This window comes from Typopeltis vanoorti, chromosome 4 (assembly GCF_054136105.1).
Source record: "Typopeltis vanoorti isolate ZY-2024b chromosome 4, IOZ_Tvanoo_1.0, whole genome shotgun sequence".
Taxonomy (NCBI): Eukaryota; Metazoa; Arthropoda; class Arachnida; order Uropygi; family Thelyphonidae; genus Typopeltis; species Typopeltis vanoorti.
Genome location: NC_143552.1, coordinates 99531968 through 99549419, shown reverse-complemented (window position 1 = coordinate 99549419; position 17452 = coordinate 99531968). Strand labels below are relative to the sequence as shown.

General features: G+C 34.6%; 1 protein-coding gene across 1 annotated transcript in view; it reads left to right on the top strand.

The window, feature by feature from the left end:
* Alg3 (Alg3, alpha-1,3- mannosyltransferase) overlaps positions 1-17452 on the top strand; it is a 74025-nt gene that overhangs the window by 21609 nt on the left and 34964 nt on the right. The window contains exon 5 of the mRNA XM_090391946.1: positions 5569-5689. Coding sequence (XP_090248072.1) covers positions 5569-5689 — 121 coding nt within the window. The remainder of the gene's footprint in view (positions 1-5568; positions 5690-17452) is intronic.

Here is a 17452-nt window from a genome sequence, read left to right as displayed (position 1 = left end):
AATTCTCACATGCAGTTTTATTTCCCTTTTTATATATGGGTACTATGAGAGCTCTACTCCAATCATTGGGAATTCGTCCCTCTGTCCAGTGCAGCCACTGTAAGACTCTTATAACCACCAAACTTCAGCATTTCTGGTCGAATATCATCTACTCCTGCTGCGTTTCCACATTTCAAGCCTTTGATGGCTTTTTCTACTTCAGGTATGGATATGTATTCCTGACTGCATGCCTGGTCAGTGTTTTTTACCACTGTGCTGTCATCACTGCTTGTTTCATTTAGCAGTTTTTCAATGTAATTACTCCATACTTCAAGGATATCTTTTTCTCCTGTTTTCATGTCACCTTTATCATCTCTAATTCCTTTTATAGCACTCTTTCCTCCATTCTTAAGCTTCTTCAACAACCTCCAGAATATTTTGCCACCTTCTTGATATTTATTTTCTATATTCTTGCCAAAGTCCTCCCATGACTTTTGTTTAGCTAGTTTTACACAGTGTTTATCATTCTTGCATTTGTCTCTATATTCTCTAAGAGCACAAGCTGACTTATTTGACAGGAACTTTTGGTATGCTTTCTTCTTTTCCTTCACTGCCTCTTTAACTTCCTGTGTCCACCAGGGAGTTCTGATTTTTTTTTATCCTTACAGACAACCACACCACATGCCTCTCTGGCAGAATCAATCAATGTTTTCTTCAGAGTTTGCCAATGAATCTCCAAGGTTTGATTCCTGTTCTCAAACTTTTTCATTTTTCCTTCAATAATCTTTGTGTATTTTAGTCTACAGCTCACATCTGAGAGCTGCTCAACTTTTATTCGCTTTAAAACTTTCTTACATGTTATTCTTTTCAATATGAAATTCAATTTTATCCTGCTCAAGACTAAATAGTGATCACTTCCAATTTCAAATCCTCTGTACACTCTGGTGTCCTGCACCAGGGAGAAAACATCACTATCAACAATAACATAGTCAATGAGACTTTTCTTATTCCTAGCCTCTTCTCTCCATGTGAATTTGTGCACATTTTTATGTTGGAACATGGTGTTAGTAATAACCAGTCCATGTCCTGAGCAGAAATCCAACAGATATTTGCCATTATTATTAGCTTTGCTCTTTTCTCCAAATTTTCCCAAAATATTTTTGTATGTCTCACAATCATTTCCTACTCTGCTATTTAGATCCCCAACAAGGACCAACTTTTCATTTTTCATTGTGTCAGTTGCTTTTTCTAAAGCATCAAAAAATTCCTCCACTTCTACTTTAGTAGAACCTTCTGTGGGACCATAGGCACAAATAAGTCTCATTGTCCAGTTCCCCATTCTCATATTTGCCCACATTACTCTACTTGAGACTGACTGCCATTCAAGAAGATTAGCCTTGTATTTTGTGTTGAATACTATGGCTACTCCTTCTTTTCCTTGATTGTCATTGCCTGAATATAACATTTTGTATTTATTGCTCAGAAAGATCTCACCAGTTTTGGTCTTTTTTGTTTCAGTCACCCCTATTATGTCGATCTGGTACTTATCTAATTCCTCAGCTAGCTCCATTTCTTTGCCATTCAGGCTTCTTACGTTGATAGTACCGATCTTTAACTCTGGTGATGTTGAGTTGGGGTTTATTTTCAGATTTGTTCCAGTAGCTGACTTTTCGCTGTTCTTCCTGGTTCCCTGACGAAAACAACGGGGGCCTTGTTTAACCGGGCGACGCCCTAGCCGGCATGAAATTTTGTCATGTTGTACCATCATTCTATATTTTGGTTTAACCAATAAGAATACAATTTGGTCGGCTAAATCCCAAATTGCCAGCCCATCCTTGTCCGTTCAGTATCCCAGTAGATACCCAACAGGGTGCACCACGAAAAGGTGAGGATTGGACATTAGGTCAGAAGCCCTGGTCGGTTCTCCACATTCCTTTAAAGGCTATGTGGAGGTCTCCTCTCAGTTATACAGCTTTGACCCTTAAGCACCCCTTAAGTTTTGAAAATGACCAGAGAACTTATGAAAATGTGACTTTTGCCATGTGGAGTTTGTTAGATCCTGAATGAAGGAATCTTATAAAGAAATCATTCATTTAGGGTCTAACACACTAAACTACACAAAGAGAAAGAGAAATATCTGCACATCAGCTGAAATTAAAGTGAAACTTCTTCACATATGTATAAAATTGCATTTTATTTTATGTACCATGTATTTTAATCTATTGTGATCATATACCAAGATCGAATTAGAGATTGTCTTAAAAGAGGAATTTGTTAATATTATTCAAGCCTCACTTTAGCTGTATAGAATGATTGTGAGTCACCAGATAGATATTAAGTAACAATTCATAGAAGGTATACAACTACATGTGTCCAGCGTAACGCCAGAGGCAGTAGCTTATACGGAAAGTACGTCGACGCGAATTCCATGAATACAAGAGTATAACAGCAAAGGGGAGAGCATTGGATGAATGCAAGGGGAGAAAAGATGTAGGTCGTGTGCAAAGGGGACTCCGAAAAAGGGTGTGCTCGAATGAAGAATATATGGGAATGTATCGGCTCTCGCTTGTCTTATCATTTTTCCTGGTTCCTGGTTCGGAAGTTAGCCGGTGGTTCAAGTAAGGGGGATGAAGCATCAGTGCTACGATGTCAGATGGCGAGATTTCCTGAGAATGTTGTAGGATCCCACGCAGAGCTGAAGGTGAAATTTTCCAGCCCTAGCAGAATCGAGCTCTCGCTGAAGAGTCCCATCGAGAGGAATAGAGATGTTTCCTGAGACGCAAAGAATCGAGTCCCTGATTGGCAGTAATTATGAAGATAGCGTAGCCCATATGCTGGCATAAGGACAGCCAATAGACAAGTGGTAACCAGACGTACACATGGTGCTGAAGGATGTCGGAAAAAGTTCGGTAAAGCAGAATTACTCTATTTTGTGTTTAGAATTCCTTAGATGACAGAAAATTACTTGTGATTGTAAATTATGAACATTATTCTAAAGTAAATAATTTGTAATATGTGGAGACTCTAATTAGATAGTTAGCCTCCTTTTGAGAATAAGAAGAATTGTTTGGAAGAGGTCTTTTGTGTTGTATGTGATTGATTTGACATAACGAGATTAGGACTGTAGACGTATAGTAACTGAACAACATTAGAATGTTAGTTATATTATCTTATGAACAGGTTGCAGAAGGGAATTTTAGCTTAACACCATATCATTTGCTATCTATCCCATTTATCAGTCACTGTGTCTTACATGCTTTATAACCTTTGATTTAAATTTAAAGTCTGTTGATCTTTTAACTCGAGTTTCCTTATTTAGTATTGAGATAAATTGAATGCCTGAATTTCTTTAGTGTATTTTGCTTTGATATTCCAATAAACATGATTTATTTGTCTATACCTGAGTCATGCCTGATTACGATTCCAAATTACCACTTATAAAAATAGAACCTCTTTTGGCGAGAAGGAATTAGAAAGTATATATAATCATAGATTTAGATCATGACTGCAGTCTGAATCTATACAGCCTTATTAAAGTAAAATATAGTGTAAGAAAGCCTCAGAATCTAGTATTGTCTCCCTGAGTAAAGATCTTTTCTGCTATAGGACTGGCTGGCACGGCATAATATAAATTTGCCAGTATCGGAAGAGGAAACAATCCTAGATGTAAGTATATTAGGCCTGATATCTGAAGAAGTAAAATAGCGATTGAAAGATAGAAAGGGAAGATATAAAAATAAGAAAAACAACGACGACGTAACAAGTTGTATATATCTCATTACATGTATCAGTTGGCCATATATTTTGTAATATCGCTTACCCACAGTTCATCCCCCCCTGCATTTGAATTCATCCCCCTACTGCTGACTTCATCACATACATATCAATTAAATAGAAAGTATTTAATTGATGTGTATGTGATGTTTCAGATATTTCAGAACTTTATTTTCAGAAATTTTCAGAACTCTTCCTAAATTTGCAGCATCCATAAGCAAGTACAATTCCACTTAAACTTCTCCCATTATCATTATCACATAAGCTTAAAAATAATTGCCTGGAAAACAGATCCCTCCCACTATGAGAGGGGATCTGTTGCTGATACGTATTAGACAGCCAGTCTCCTACCCAATCCTGTTTTCTCTAATTTAAATACCAACTTGTCATATGGCAAGCTATATGATATGTTTATGCCAACCAATAGTAGATTTTTTCAAAGAGAGAAATGTTATTTATATCTTAGAAAGATATTGTCAGAAGTAAGAGTAGGTGGGAAAAAAAAAAGGAAGAAAACAGCATTTTCTCTCTCTTGGTCTTTTTTTTTTGTGAGGAATAAAACCAGCATGAATTTCACTAGCAGTTTGTCATTCATGAATGATCTGTTGATCATAATTTAATTCTCTAGTTATGCTTAGATAATCCCTAAGCATAATACCAAGCATAATACCATGTGAAAGGATTATCAGGTTTTCCATTCATATTTATATTTCCATTTATTAGAAGGAAGGGGTGTAACTAATATATATATATATGTATATGTATATGTGTGTGTATATATATATATATATATATATATATTTTAGTAAAAAAGATTTAATGACTAAAACCGAGAATGATAGTAAGGCTTTATTGAAATAAAAACACGACTAGTTTCAGGTTTTGACAGCCTTCTTCAGGTGTCTTCTAAGAATAGGAAACAGTAATAAAAACCCTGAAGTTTAAAACTGTGAAGCACAGGAAAATTGCACTACATAATTGACATGAAAAAACATTTTATTTGAAGATATAAAATATGAAAATACAACGTTTTTTCATGTCAATTATGTAGTGCAATTTTCCTGTACTTCACAGTTTTAAACTTCAGTGTTTTTATTACTGTTTCCTATTCTTAGAAGACACCTGAAGAAGGCTGTCAAAAGCCGAAACTAGTCATGTTTTTATTTTATTCTCGGTTATGCAACAAACAATAGCGCGTTAGATAGAACAACTTGAAAAATACAACATTTTCTGTGTCAATTATGTATTGCATTTTTTACCTGTAATTTTCAGTTTTTTGTAACTTCAATTTTTATTATCGTGTTCTACCTGTGGATACCTGATGAAGGCTGTAAAAGGCTGAAACTAGTTGTATCATTTTCATTAAAACTTAATATTTTATCTCGGTTTAAAGTCATTAAATATTTATTTTTTAAAATGTACCATAACAACCGAGTAGAAACTCAGGAACACACACACACACACACACACACACACACTCACACACACACACACACACTCTCACTCACTCACATATATATATATATACTATAGAAAAACACCTACAAAGGTTTATCTTATAAAATTTAAATATGAGCCTTTTTTTTGTACAGGATGTAATCTAGCTTTTTTAATATTTACTCACACATTTGAAACATTAGTAGTGAGAGACTCCAATGTTTATTCCTTCTGTTTATTCACAACATTCACTTACTTTTCATGCATTTTATCCTTTATTTATTTTCTATACTAACATTAAATAATATAACATTTGAATATGCTTTTGTTAAATTTGAGGTCACAAAGCTTAACAAATTCCATTTATTTTATTTGTAGTCTTGCTGTTTCCATAAAGATGAATATTCTTTTATTTGCTCCAGCACTTTTTATTCTCTTACTATCTACAGGCAATATCAAAAGTACTCTAATGAACATTGGTGTATGCGGACTTGTACAGGTGAGTTGTTAATTTAAAAAAAAAAGTAATATAAAATTACATTTATATTTTCAAGTGCAGTTTTATTTTAACTTTTGTTATTAATTATTTTGGCTTTCAACATAATACAAGTAATTTACATAACGTGTTGGACTAGCAGTTATAGCCATCATTTTGATTTGAAATTAATTAGAAGAAACACACGTATAAACCACAGTGAAAATTATTTAATTGTAAATATTTCATCCTAAGTATCTTAGGACATCATCAGTACAGTATTTAAACAAATATAGGAATAACATACAGTTAGGGCGCATGATTACAATAGAATCTCATGAAACGTGCATAACGTGCTAAAGTAGAACATCAAGACCACATTCGTCTTTTTAAACCGCAGAAATCTAGCCTCTCTCAACATGGAATTGAAAATCCAAACCATAGGATCCATTGGGAAAAGGCTAAACTTTTACATAGATCTTTATTTAAACATGAACGTTTATACAAAGAAAGTTCTGAGGCCCTACTACACAGACCAAACCTAAACCGCAACGATGTTCTTACTATTACTAAAGTATGGGAAATTATCATACAAAATTGTGTTAAATAATTAACTTTTTTTTTTTTTTTCTTGTACTACTTTAGCACGTTTCATGAGATTCTATTGTAATCATGCGCCCTAACTGTATGTTATTCCTATATTTGTTTAAATACTGTACTGATGATGTCCTAAGATACTTAGGATGAAATATTTACAATTAAATAATTTTCACTGTGGTTTATACGTGTGTTTCTTCTAATTATGAACGCACCACAGGTTTCGTTGTTTAAAAAAAAAAAAAAAAAAATTTGATTTGAGTTAAGACAATGCAGCAGGACCTCAGAGCTTTCCTTAAACAATTCATGTTTAAAATGGTGTTTTTGTGAGCTAAATGAGCTGCATGTCTTTCTAAAATATCTCATGTTTAGTGTCAAGTTTCATCTTGCCTCTACAAATGTAGGGACAAGATGAGACTTTCTTAAAATCCTTGCAATATGCTTAAAATTGTTTGACATGTATGGAATGGGAACTTTTCTCTCCATAGTGGTATTTCTAAGAAATTGGCCTATAAGAATCGATGATTCATTGAATGCTGAGCATTAATCCTTTTGAGTTGTATCAAGGATTTTGAACTGAGAAACGAATGTTATAAAACAGTATCAGAGAAGCAAATAGTGAGCTCTGCTGAGTAACATTTTAATGATGCTATACTTCTGGAAGGTTCATGTGCTTAGTCTGGGTATCTGCTAGTAAAAGTTAGTTTCCAGTAGACCAAGCTGGAAAGATAGACAAAAGAGGTTCAATGAGGAGTTCTAAAAATGGTTATCTACTATCAACCTCCTTATCCATAGAACTTAATATGCAAGATGAATACTATTAATTTTCTGTAAGAATGTGATTAAGTTGTTTTCGGGATGGGTCCAAGTAACTGACCCAGAGTGTGATGACTGAGGATCAATTAGTGAAAACAATGTGTCCTCTAGGAATTCTAAATAATAGTTGGACAGAGGAGAGAGCAAAGAGGACTTTTCATGACTGCCTTCAGTCTGTTTATAAATCTTATTCTACCAGCTAAAATAATTGGAGTTCATGACAGTCAAAATGCTTAACAATATCAGTAAAGAAGTTCTGAAATAACAAACAAAGTATTCAGCCAAGGGGATGTTTGTAAACAATGACAAAATATCACACTGACCATGAAATCTGTCTTTTGTAGAATGTCCCTGGTCTCGTTATGGAAATGAGCTGAATTTTTGATGAATGATATAGACTGGTGTGAGCTCTCAGTAATTGTAATAAACCTTTATCAGTTTTATAGGTTTATGCAATAATGCAGTTAACAATAAGGTCCAAAGGGAACTCCCCTCTTTGTGAACCTTAGGTAAGCCATAAAAATCAGTTTTCCCATTCCAGATGATGACCTCATATAGCAGTGAGTTCAGATTAGCAAGTTTACTGTGGAGATGGATGGTAGACCGTCTTTTTTTAGACATCCTCCTCATTTGAGCCTCCTTGCTCTCATTCCAGCTTGGTCTACTGGAAACCAACTTTTTTACTTATCATCCTATGCAGAAGTATGGCTTCATTAAAAAATGGTACTTAGAGTTCACATTATTTACTTCTCTAATATACTGCCTTATAACAAGAATTTCCATCAAAATCAACATGATGCAACTCAGCAGATTTAATGCTCTTAGCATCTAATGTATCATTTATTCTTATAGCTATGTTTCAGTATAGAATTAAGGAAAGAACAGTCACTATTCCATACATATTGGGTATTTTTGAGCATATTGCAAGGATCTTAAGAGTTATCTTTTATCCTGTCTCTGTGTTTATGCCCTATAAACTTTTTAGTTTTATGACCTCTGCCATGGATAGATCCTCATTTCTGTCTTTGCCTGGACTTTATCATGTCACTTGTGGCTGTCATCTTTTGTATTTTATAAAAACTAGCTGTTCCGTGCAGAAAAGGATTAGTGATAACCAGAAGTGCATTTGTTTACTCTCAGAAGTTTGGTCTAGCTCAGCATGATGCTGATATTGAATGTAGGATCCTTTGGAAAGATATACAGCTCGCCTATAGAAGATTTTTGAAACATGAAATGATTATTCAAAGAAAGCTCTGAGACTTTTGTTATATTCTAACTTAAATGGGACTAAGATTATCTCTGTTGGAAATCTGGAAAGTTGTTATCTTAAGCAGATGTAATTAATTTTTTTTATTGATCTATCACACTTTCTCTTTGAAATCTTATGAACTGCTGCCTCTATTTTTTGTTATTTTTGTTTTCTGTAGTGATCAGTACCTGCTTTGAGTGGTTAGCTAATTGTTAATGTTCTTCCTCGCTTGAATTACTTTAATATAATTAGCTGCACTGAAAACAGACTATATTATCTAGTCCAAAATATTTACTTATTAAATATCTTTAACTATTTGGTTTCTAGTTGCTGTATAAATGCTTGCTGAGCCATTGTGAACTAATGCTGTTATTTGTAATATGTTATTATTTATTTATTCCTTGTAATGTCTTTTGCTCTATACTTTCTATATTATCTAGATCTTTATATGCCGTTATTTTAAGTTAGCTGTACGCGCTTTCTCTCTCTGATTCTTTCTTGCTTATGTTATTACATACTATGTTTATCTACCCTTCGCCCTACGAGTCTTATGCCTGAGATACTCGAAAATTTATTTAATTTAGACTGCGCCACTAATATCATTTAATTAGCATAAAACTCAATAATACAGCTGGCAGATTTCTCTCTCTAACACAAATTCCTTTGGTAAATCTTATCAAACAGTCATTTGGTAAGATTTACCAAAGCGTAAAGCGTAAATTTACCAAAGCGTAAAGTTAAGTAAAAGAATAGACCACGACAAACAGTCGTGGTCTATTCTTTTACTTAACTTTATGCTTCAGCTATATCACTTAGTTTCCCGCTCACAAGTCCGATTTATTTAGGAACAGTGCAGTTGTAAAATTAAACAAACAGACACAAAAAAGAACAAAACAATTTATTTACATTATTATGAAATATACATGAATTTAAACATTAGGGAGATTGCTTTCTCTATCTGTTTATAAAATCTTTAGCATAAATTATAACCTATTTACTTTAACACTAATTAACTTCTTTAACTCACAATCTAATTTACTCTCCGCTTATAAATTCAACTTATTAAACTTCTAGTTTACTTGCAAAGAGGTTAGCTAACTCTCTGTTAAGTTATCTTTACAATATTTATATCAACTTCCAATGTGCCATTGATTCTCTTAATGACAATTCTTACTACTATTGAACAATCTCTTAAAAGTCCATCTACAACCTACTATGAGAGGGAATATACAAAAGGTTTTAACTTACAAAAGACTCAGCATTGCACATTCAATCAAAAGTCTTTCACTACAGTCTTATGGCATTTCTTTCAATTCAGATCTTGAGCTTCCTCAGGAATGTCTAGCTTCAGTAATATGTCTCAACGGGAAAATAGTGGGCTGTGAACTATGACTGGCAAAAGGTTGTTCTCCCATGGTGAACAACTGCCGTCTCCAATAGCTCGAACAGCCCCCCCCCCCCCCCCTCCAATGACCGTAATTGCCACCAACTGACTCTCTTATGGACTCCCGAATCTGTTTCCTCTCTCTGGCGATGACTGGAAGCCTTTCCTTCTTCGGTAACGTCTGGAAGCCCTCTCTCTCTGGTCTGGAAGTCATCTCCCCTATAGTGATGTCTCGAACCAAGAAGCTTTATAGGCTTGGCTCTGTCCCTTTTTATTATGCCTCCTCAGAGACCTCGCATGAAGTTTGTAACCCCCCCAAAGAATTCGGCATGATTCTTTCATCTTAAGTTTCATGTTCGGCCCGCTTTCTGTTCTCCTCCGCTTTGTTTTGATTGTAAGTTGCCGGCCATCGGAAAGTTCTTTGAACCTTTCTGACTGACTTCGGATGTGTTTACGTGCAGAGCTTGTAAGCCTTTCACATACACACAAAAATTTCATAAACAACCTTTCTTATGCTGCTATGTAGATTTATTACATACAGCTCCGGCGGCAAAACATTGCCTTGTTTTTTTAACACTTGAAATATTCTTATTAAAGCAGTATACACAGTTAACTTCCAAAGGATTATTTACAAAAATATCTAGTACAAAATATACAGAGACAAACAAGTTATTTTTACAACATTCTCATGGGACTTATGTAAAAAATCGATGTAATGTGCTTTGGAATGTTTTAAGCTGCATCGAATTTTTACTTCTGGAAGTTTTTCTGCTTGGTTATACTATAAATTAAAGATACATAGAAATGATATACTTTGTTTAATCCTTTATCCAAGTGTAAGCAAACAAAGTTTGTGCCTGAAATTGCCCTAGTCCTGATTATGTTTCAGGCACAAACTTTGTTTGCTTACACTTGGATAAAGGATTGAACCAAGTACCGTATTTTTCGATGGATAACGCGCACCTAATGTATAATGTGCATCCTCAACATTTTCATCACTCCTTTTGATGTATGGATAACGCGCATGCGCCAACTAGCAGTAGAGTTAGGAAGTACAGACAGAGGACGCAGAATTCTTTAAAAGCACGTGCGTTGCTAGTAACAGTGGTCGATTATTCTGTACATCCTGTTTTAAAATATTTTATAAAGTAAATCATTTGTTTATATTTTGTAATTAGATCTGAATTACCCATGGAAGACAGAAGTACTTCTTGGAGAAAATCCTACACATTGCAGTTCAAGTTTGAAGTAGCAAAGGAAAAAGGGAATCGTGAAGCTGATAGATTTTTCAGTGTTGGAGAAAGTAGTGTTCATGAATGGCGAATGGCTGAAACAGTCCTGAAATGTTTACGTATGAGGAAACATGCTGTGAGGTTTAGAAGGTGCTTGTGGCCAACCATAGAAAAAAAATGTTTGATTTGGGTTGTTAAGTGAAAGGGCTAAAGGTATGAGAATATCTACTGTCTGTGTGTTGCAAGATGAAAAGAATTGCACAAAACGATAATATAAAGGATTTCAGGGCCTACCCATACTTGGGTTTTTGGATTTATGAAAAGAAACAATCTAAGTGTGCACTCCTCCACTAGTGTTGGACAAAATTTGGCGTGCAACTGGGAAGAGAAAGTAGCTAAATTTTGTTTGTTTCTGAGAGAAAACTTGTGTGGGGTTGTTGCTTGTCACTTGGGGAATATGGATGAGGTTTAAGTTTATACATGCCTAGTTCTAGGACTGTGAATCTGAAGGGAGCAAACGAGGTTTCAGGTGCTACAACAGGGCACAAAAGGTCTAACTTTACTGTTAGATCTTATTGGTTAAACTAAAATAAAAAATGATGATACAACATGACAAAATTTCATGCCGGCTGGGGCGTCGCCCGGTTAAACAAGGCCCCCGTTGTTTTCGTCAGGGAACCAGGAAGAACAGCGAAAAGTCAGCTACTGGAACAAATCTGAAAATAAACCCCAACTCAACATCACCAGAGTTAAAGATCGGTACTATCAACGTAAGAAGCCTGAATGGCAAAGAAATGGAGCTAGCTGAGGAATTAGATAAGTACCAGATCGACATAATAGGGGTGACTGAAACAAAAAAGACCAAAACTGGTGAGATCTTTCTGAGCAATAAATACAAAATGTTATATTCAGGCAATGACAATCAAGGAAAAGAAGGAGTAGCCATAGTATTCAACACAAAATACGAGGCTAATTTTCTTGAATGGCAATCAGTCTCAAGTAGAGTAATGTGGGCAAATATGAGAATGGGGAACTGGACAATGAGACTTATTTGTGCCTATGGTCCCACAGAAGGTTCTACTAAGGTAGAAGTGGAGGAATTTTTTGAGGCTTTAGAAAAAGCAACTGACACAATGAAAAATGAAAAGTTGGTCCTTGTTGGGGATCTAAATAGCAGAGTAGGAAATGATTATGAGACATACAAAAATATTTTGGGAAAATTAGGAGAAAAGAGCAAAGCTAATAATAATGGCAAATACCTGTTGGATTTCTGCTCAGGATATGGACTGGTTATTACTAACACCATGTTCCAACATAAAAATGTGCACACATTCACATGGAGAGAAGAGGCTAGGAATAAGAAAAGTCTCATTGACTATGTTATTGTTGATAGCGATGTTTTCTCCCTGGTGCAGGACACCAGAGTGTACAGAGGATTTGAAATTGGAAGTGATCACTATTTAGTCTTGAGCAAGATAAAATTGAATTTCATATTGAAAAGAAAAACATGCAAGAAAGTTTTAAAGCGAATAAAAGTTGAGCAGCTCTCAGATGTGAACTGTAGACTAAAATACACAAAGATTATTGAAGAAAAAATGAAAGAGTTTGAGAACAGGAATCAAACCTTGGAGATTCAGTGGCAAACTCTGAAGAAAACATTGATTGATTCTGCCAGAGAGGCATGTGGTGTGGTTGTCTGTAAGGATAAAAAAAAATCAGAACTCCCTGGTGGACACAGGAAGTTAAAGAGGCAGTGAAGGAAAAGAAGAAAGCATATCAAAAGTTCCTGTCAAATAAGTCAGCTTGTGCTCTTAGAGAATATAGAGACAAATGGAAGAATGATAAACAGTGTGTAAAACTAGCTAAACAAAAGTCATGGGAGGACTTTGGCAAGAACATAGAAAATAAATATCAAGAAGATGGTAAGATATTCTGGAGGTTGTTGAAGAAGCTTAGAAATGGAGGAAAGAGTGCTGTAAAAGGAGTTAGAGATGATAAAGGTGACATGAAAACAGGAGAAAAAGATATCCTTGAAGTATGGAGTAATTACTTTGAAAAACTGCTAAATGAAACAGATGCTAGATGACAGCACAGTGATAAAAAACACTGACCAGGCATGCAGTCAGGAATACATATCCATACTTGAAGTAGAAAAAGCCATCAAAGGCTTGAAATGTGGAAAGGCAGCAGGAGTAGATGATATTCGACCAGAAATGCTGAAGTTTGGTGGTTATAAGAGTCTTACAGTGGCTGCACTGGACAGAGGGACGAATTCCCAATGATTGGAGTAGAGCTCTCATAGTACCCATATATAAAAAGGGAAATAAAACTGCATGTGAGAATTACAGAGGTATTTCCCTACTGAGTGTTCCTGGCAAGATCTATGCAAGTATACTTGAGAAACGGTTGAGAAGAATTGTGGAAGAAAAGCTTGGTGAAGAACAAGCTGGATTCAGGCCAAATAGAGGCTGTCAGGATCAGATCTTCACTTTACGACAAATAGTCGAGAAAGCATGGGAATATAACAAAGATCTGTACTTAAGTTTTGTCGATTTGGAAAAGGCATATGACACCAAGAGAGAAGCTATTCAATACGCTGCAGTTATATGGTGTCGATGGGGCATTATATCAAGCAATACTTAGTCTTTATTTGAGATGTAAGTCAGCAGTTAGAATTGAAGGAAGTACAGGAAGATGGTTTAATGTTAAATCTGGTGTGAGACAAGGATGTACATTATCCCCTCTGTTATTCATTATCTATATGGATCACATTATGAAGGAAAGTGGTATTAAACATGATATCAAAATTGGAGATGTTAATGTCAGCTCTTTGCTTTATGCGGATGATTTTATACTTCTAAATAAATCCGCTACAAGTCTGCAACATTCTCTGACTAAATTGAATAGCTGTTGTAATAGATATGGTATGAAGATCAGCAATAAAAAGACAAAGACAATGTAAATAGGCAGAATGCCTATTTTCATGAATGGAGAACCTGTGGAACAAGTAAAACATTTCAGCTATTTAGGCACGAATTTTACTGAAGATGGTAAATTAAATATAGAAATAGACAACAGAATCAGCAAAGCTGGTATGGTGGGAAGTCAATTGAATAAATTTATATGGAATAAGAGAGAAATTAGTCGCAACACTAAATTAGCTGTATACAAGACAGTGTTCAAACCAGTTTTAACTTATGGATCTGAGAGCTGGGTCAGAAGTAAAACACTTGACCAAAGACTAGAGACTTCAGATATGAGAGTCCTGAGAAAGATTATAGGCATGAACAGGTGGCATCAATGGCAGTATCATATTAAAAACGAGGATATTAGGAAAGAACTTGACATTGTCAGCATCCAGGAATGCGTTAGCAGAGCTAATCTCAGGTGGTATGGTCACTTAAACAGAATGGGCGAGGAAAGATTAGCAAAACAAGTGTTCTCTGCCAGGTTGGCAGTAAAACGACCCAGAGGAAGACCAAGATATATTTGGATTGATACGGCACAAAGTGCCTTAGAAGATAGAAATATAAGATCTGATAATGTTGGAGTCTTGATAAGTAACAGACTGATTTGAAGGAAAATTGTAGATAGTTAATTAATAATGATGTAATTTTTTCATGTAGTACTATCATATCCTGTACACCCCTTGAGGGTTCATGGCAGGAATTTGATGATGATGAACTCCAATCCCATGATCTTGCAGTAAATAAACCATTCAAAGACAATTTGCAGGCTAAGTGGGAAGACTGGATGATGAATGGCATCTATGAATATAACAAAACAGGGCAGATGAGAAGAACATCATATAAAGAGATAGTTACGTGGATTGTAGAAAGTTGGGCTGCTATAAGTGAAAACTGTTTAGAAATGGTTTCATTAAAGCACAAGGGAATGCAGTGGTGTCCAGTGACAATAATTATGAAGCTGAAGAAATACCAAACAAAATTTTTAATGCAATTGATTCTTTCCGTATGATGTCTTGATAAGTAACAGACTTATCAAGTCTGTTACTTATGAGTCTGATGAAGAATTTTTTGGATTTGAATAGTGTAATGTTCAATAAATATTAAGTAATACTTCTACCTTAGTTTTGTTATTACATTTGATTTACCTCTCATACCTTTCAAATGTATGCCGTGCATGATCATTTTTAACGAATTTAGACTTTTTTGTATAGATAACGATGCATTATCTTTCGAAAAATACGGTATGTAATTTCTTGGTATCTTTAATTTATTTGGTTTCTACTGTGTTCACATGTGTTTATATTATATTTATGCCACAGGTAATCATGTAATTTCATCTAATGATAATTGTCAGTCTATTAATTTCATTGTTATAATACTAATTTCATATTCTCATTAATAAAACATAATCCAACTTTTGTTTGTTATCGACCACAGTATTATTATTAATTGAAGGAGTTTTTATATTCATTCATGTAACAAAATTAGTGAAGTTTACTGAGAAATGATAAAATGGCAGATGTGAAGCAAAGGCTTCAAATATTTTGTTTTGCTGATTGTTAAATCAGAAACAGACAAAAAAAAAAAAAAAAAAAAGCTTATTTCATAAATGCCATTGGTGGATCTTATTAATGTTATAAAATAGCATGACTGAATGTCATGTTATTTTACAACCAGCAGTTTTACACAGTAACAAAAGCTGCATAAAGAGGACTGTTTTACTCATGCCAAAAAAAAGTTACAGAATAAGCATTTAGGGCAATGGTAGTAGATAGAAATAAGAGGAGACAAGAAATTTTGTTTTTTTAAGTTAGTGGAACGGAAAATATGGACTAAATTAAGTGACACTACTTCTGCAGAGAAAGTAATTATAAATTTATTTTCATAAATTGAATTGAAATATTGTTTATTGAAGTGACACCAGTGTATAGAGTATGTCTATATACTGATATAAACATTTTTCCAAATTAACAGATGTTTCACTGATAATGTAGAGTTCATCACCATCATCAAATTCCTGATATGTAACCTCAGGAGATATACAGAATAATTATGATAGTACTATATGAAAAAAGTTATACTATTGCTAACTTCCAATCAGTTTTCCTCCAAATTAATCTCTTATGTGTCAAAATTCCAATATTATCAGATCTTATATTTCTGTCTTTCAAGGTGCTTTTTACTGTATCAAGCCATCTACATCTTGGTCTTCCTCTGAGTCTTTTCCATGCCAACATGGCAAAAAATACTTGTTTAGCTAATCTTTTTCTCTCCCATTCTGTTTAAGTGACCATGTAGACCAATGTAGAGTTTAATGCGTATAACACTACAATGTCCATATTACAGAATCACTTCACTTTGTGTGCTAATAACTTAGATAATAGCCATATTACAGCAGACTATATTATATATCTATATAATATTCACAGTGCTAAGTGATTGATTCTGAACTTCTTTGTAACAGCAGGCCATAGGGACTGAGGAAAGATATAATGAAGAGGAGACCCACCCCAGAAAGGGGGGGGGGTCTTCTTCTCCTCTCCAATCCATAATTTAAAATTGGTTTGAACACTGTCTTATATACTGCTAGTTTAGTGTTTTGGCTAATTTCTCTCTTATTCCATATACATTTATTCAACTGGCTTTCCACCATATTGACCTTGCTTATTCTGTTGTTTATTTCCAGATTTAATTTGCTATCTTCACTAAAAACTGTGCCTAAATAGCTGAAATATTTTACTGGTTCTGTAAGCCTTTCATTCAGAGTGCAGCTGAAGTTTTCTGTGTTCCAGCCTATTTTCATAGTGTTTTGTCTTTTTATTGCTGATTTTCATGCCAAATTTGTTACAGCTGTTATTCAGTTTAGTTACAGAATCATCCTGGAGAGTTACACTGGATGTGTTTAGGGAGTACATCATCAGCATAAAGCAATTCTAATATTAGATTTAATGCCACTTTCTTTCATAATGTGATACATATAGATGATGAATAAGAGTAGAGATAACATGCATTCTTGTTTTACACTTGATTTTACATCAAACCATCTTCCAGTATTTCCTTTAATTCTAACTGCTGACTTACAGCTTAAATATAGGCTATGTATTGGCTCTGTATAATGTTCCATTTATCCCATATAATTGTAGTGTTTTGAAAAGCTTTTCCCTGGGCACTTTGTCACATGCCTTTTCCAGATCTACAACACTTAATTTTTTTAGATCTATAGATCCTTGTCACATTCCCATGGTTTCTCAACTGTTTGTGATAAAGTGAAAATCTGATCCTGACAAACCTCTATTTATCCTGAATTCAGCTTGTTCTTCTCCCAATTTCTCTTCCACAATTTTTCTCAGTCTCTTTTCAAGTATGCTTACATAAATCTTACCTGGGACACTTAGTAATGAAATTCTTCTGTAATTCTCACATTCAGCTTTATTCTCTTTTTTGTATATGGTACTATGAGAGCTTTATTCCAATCATCTGGAATTTGATCTTCTGACCCTCTGAATTATGCAGTGTAGCCACTGTAAAATTTTTATACCT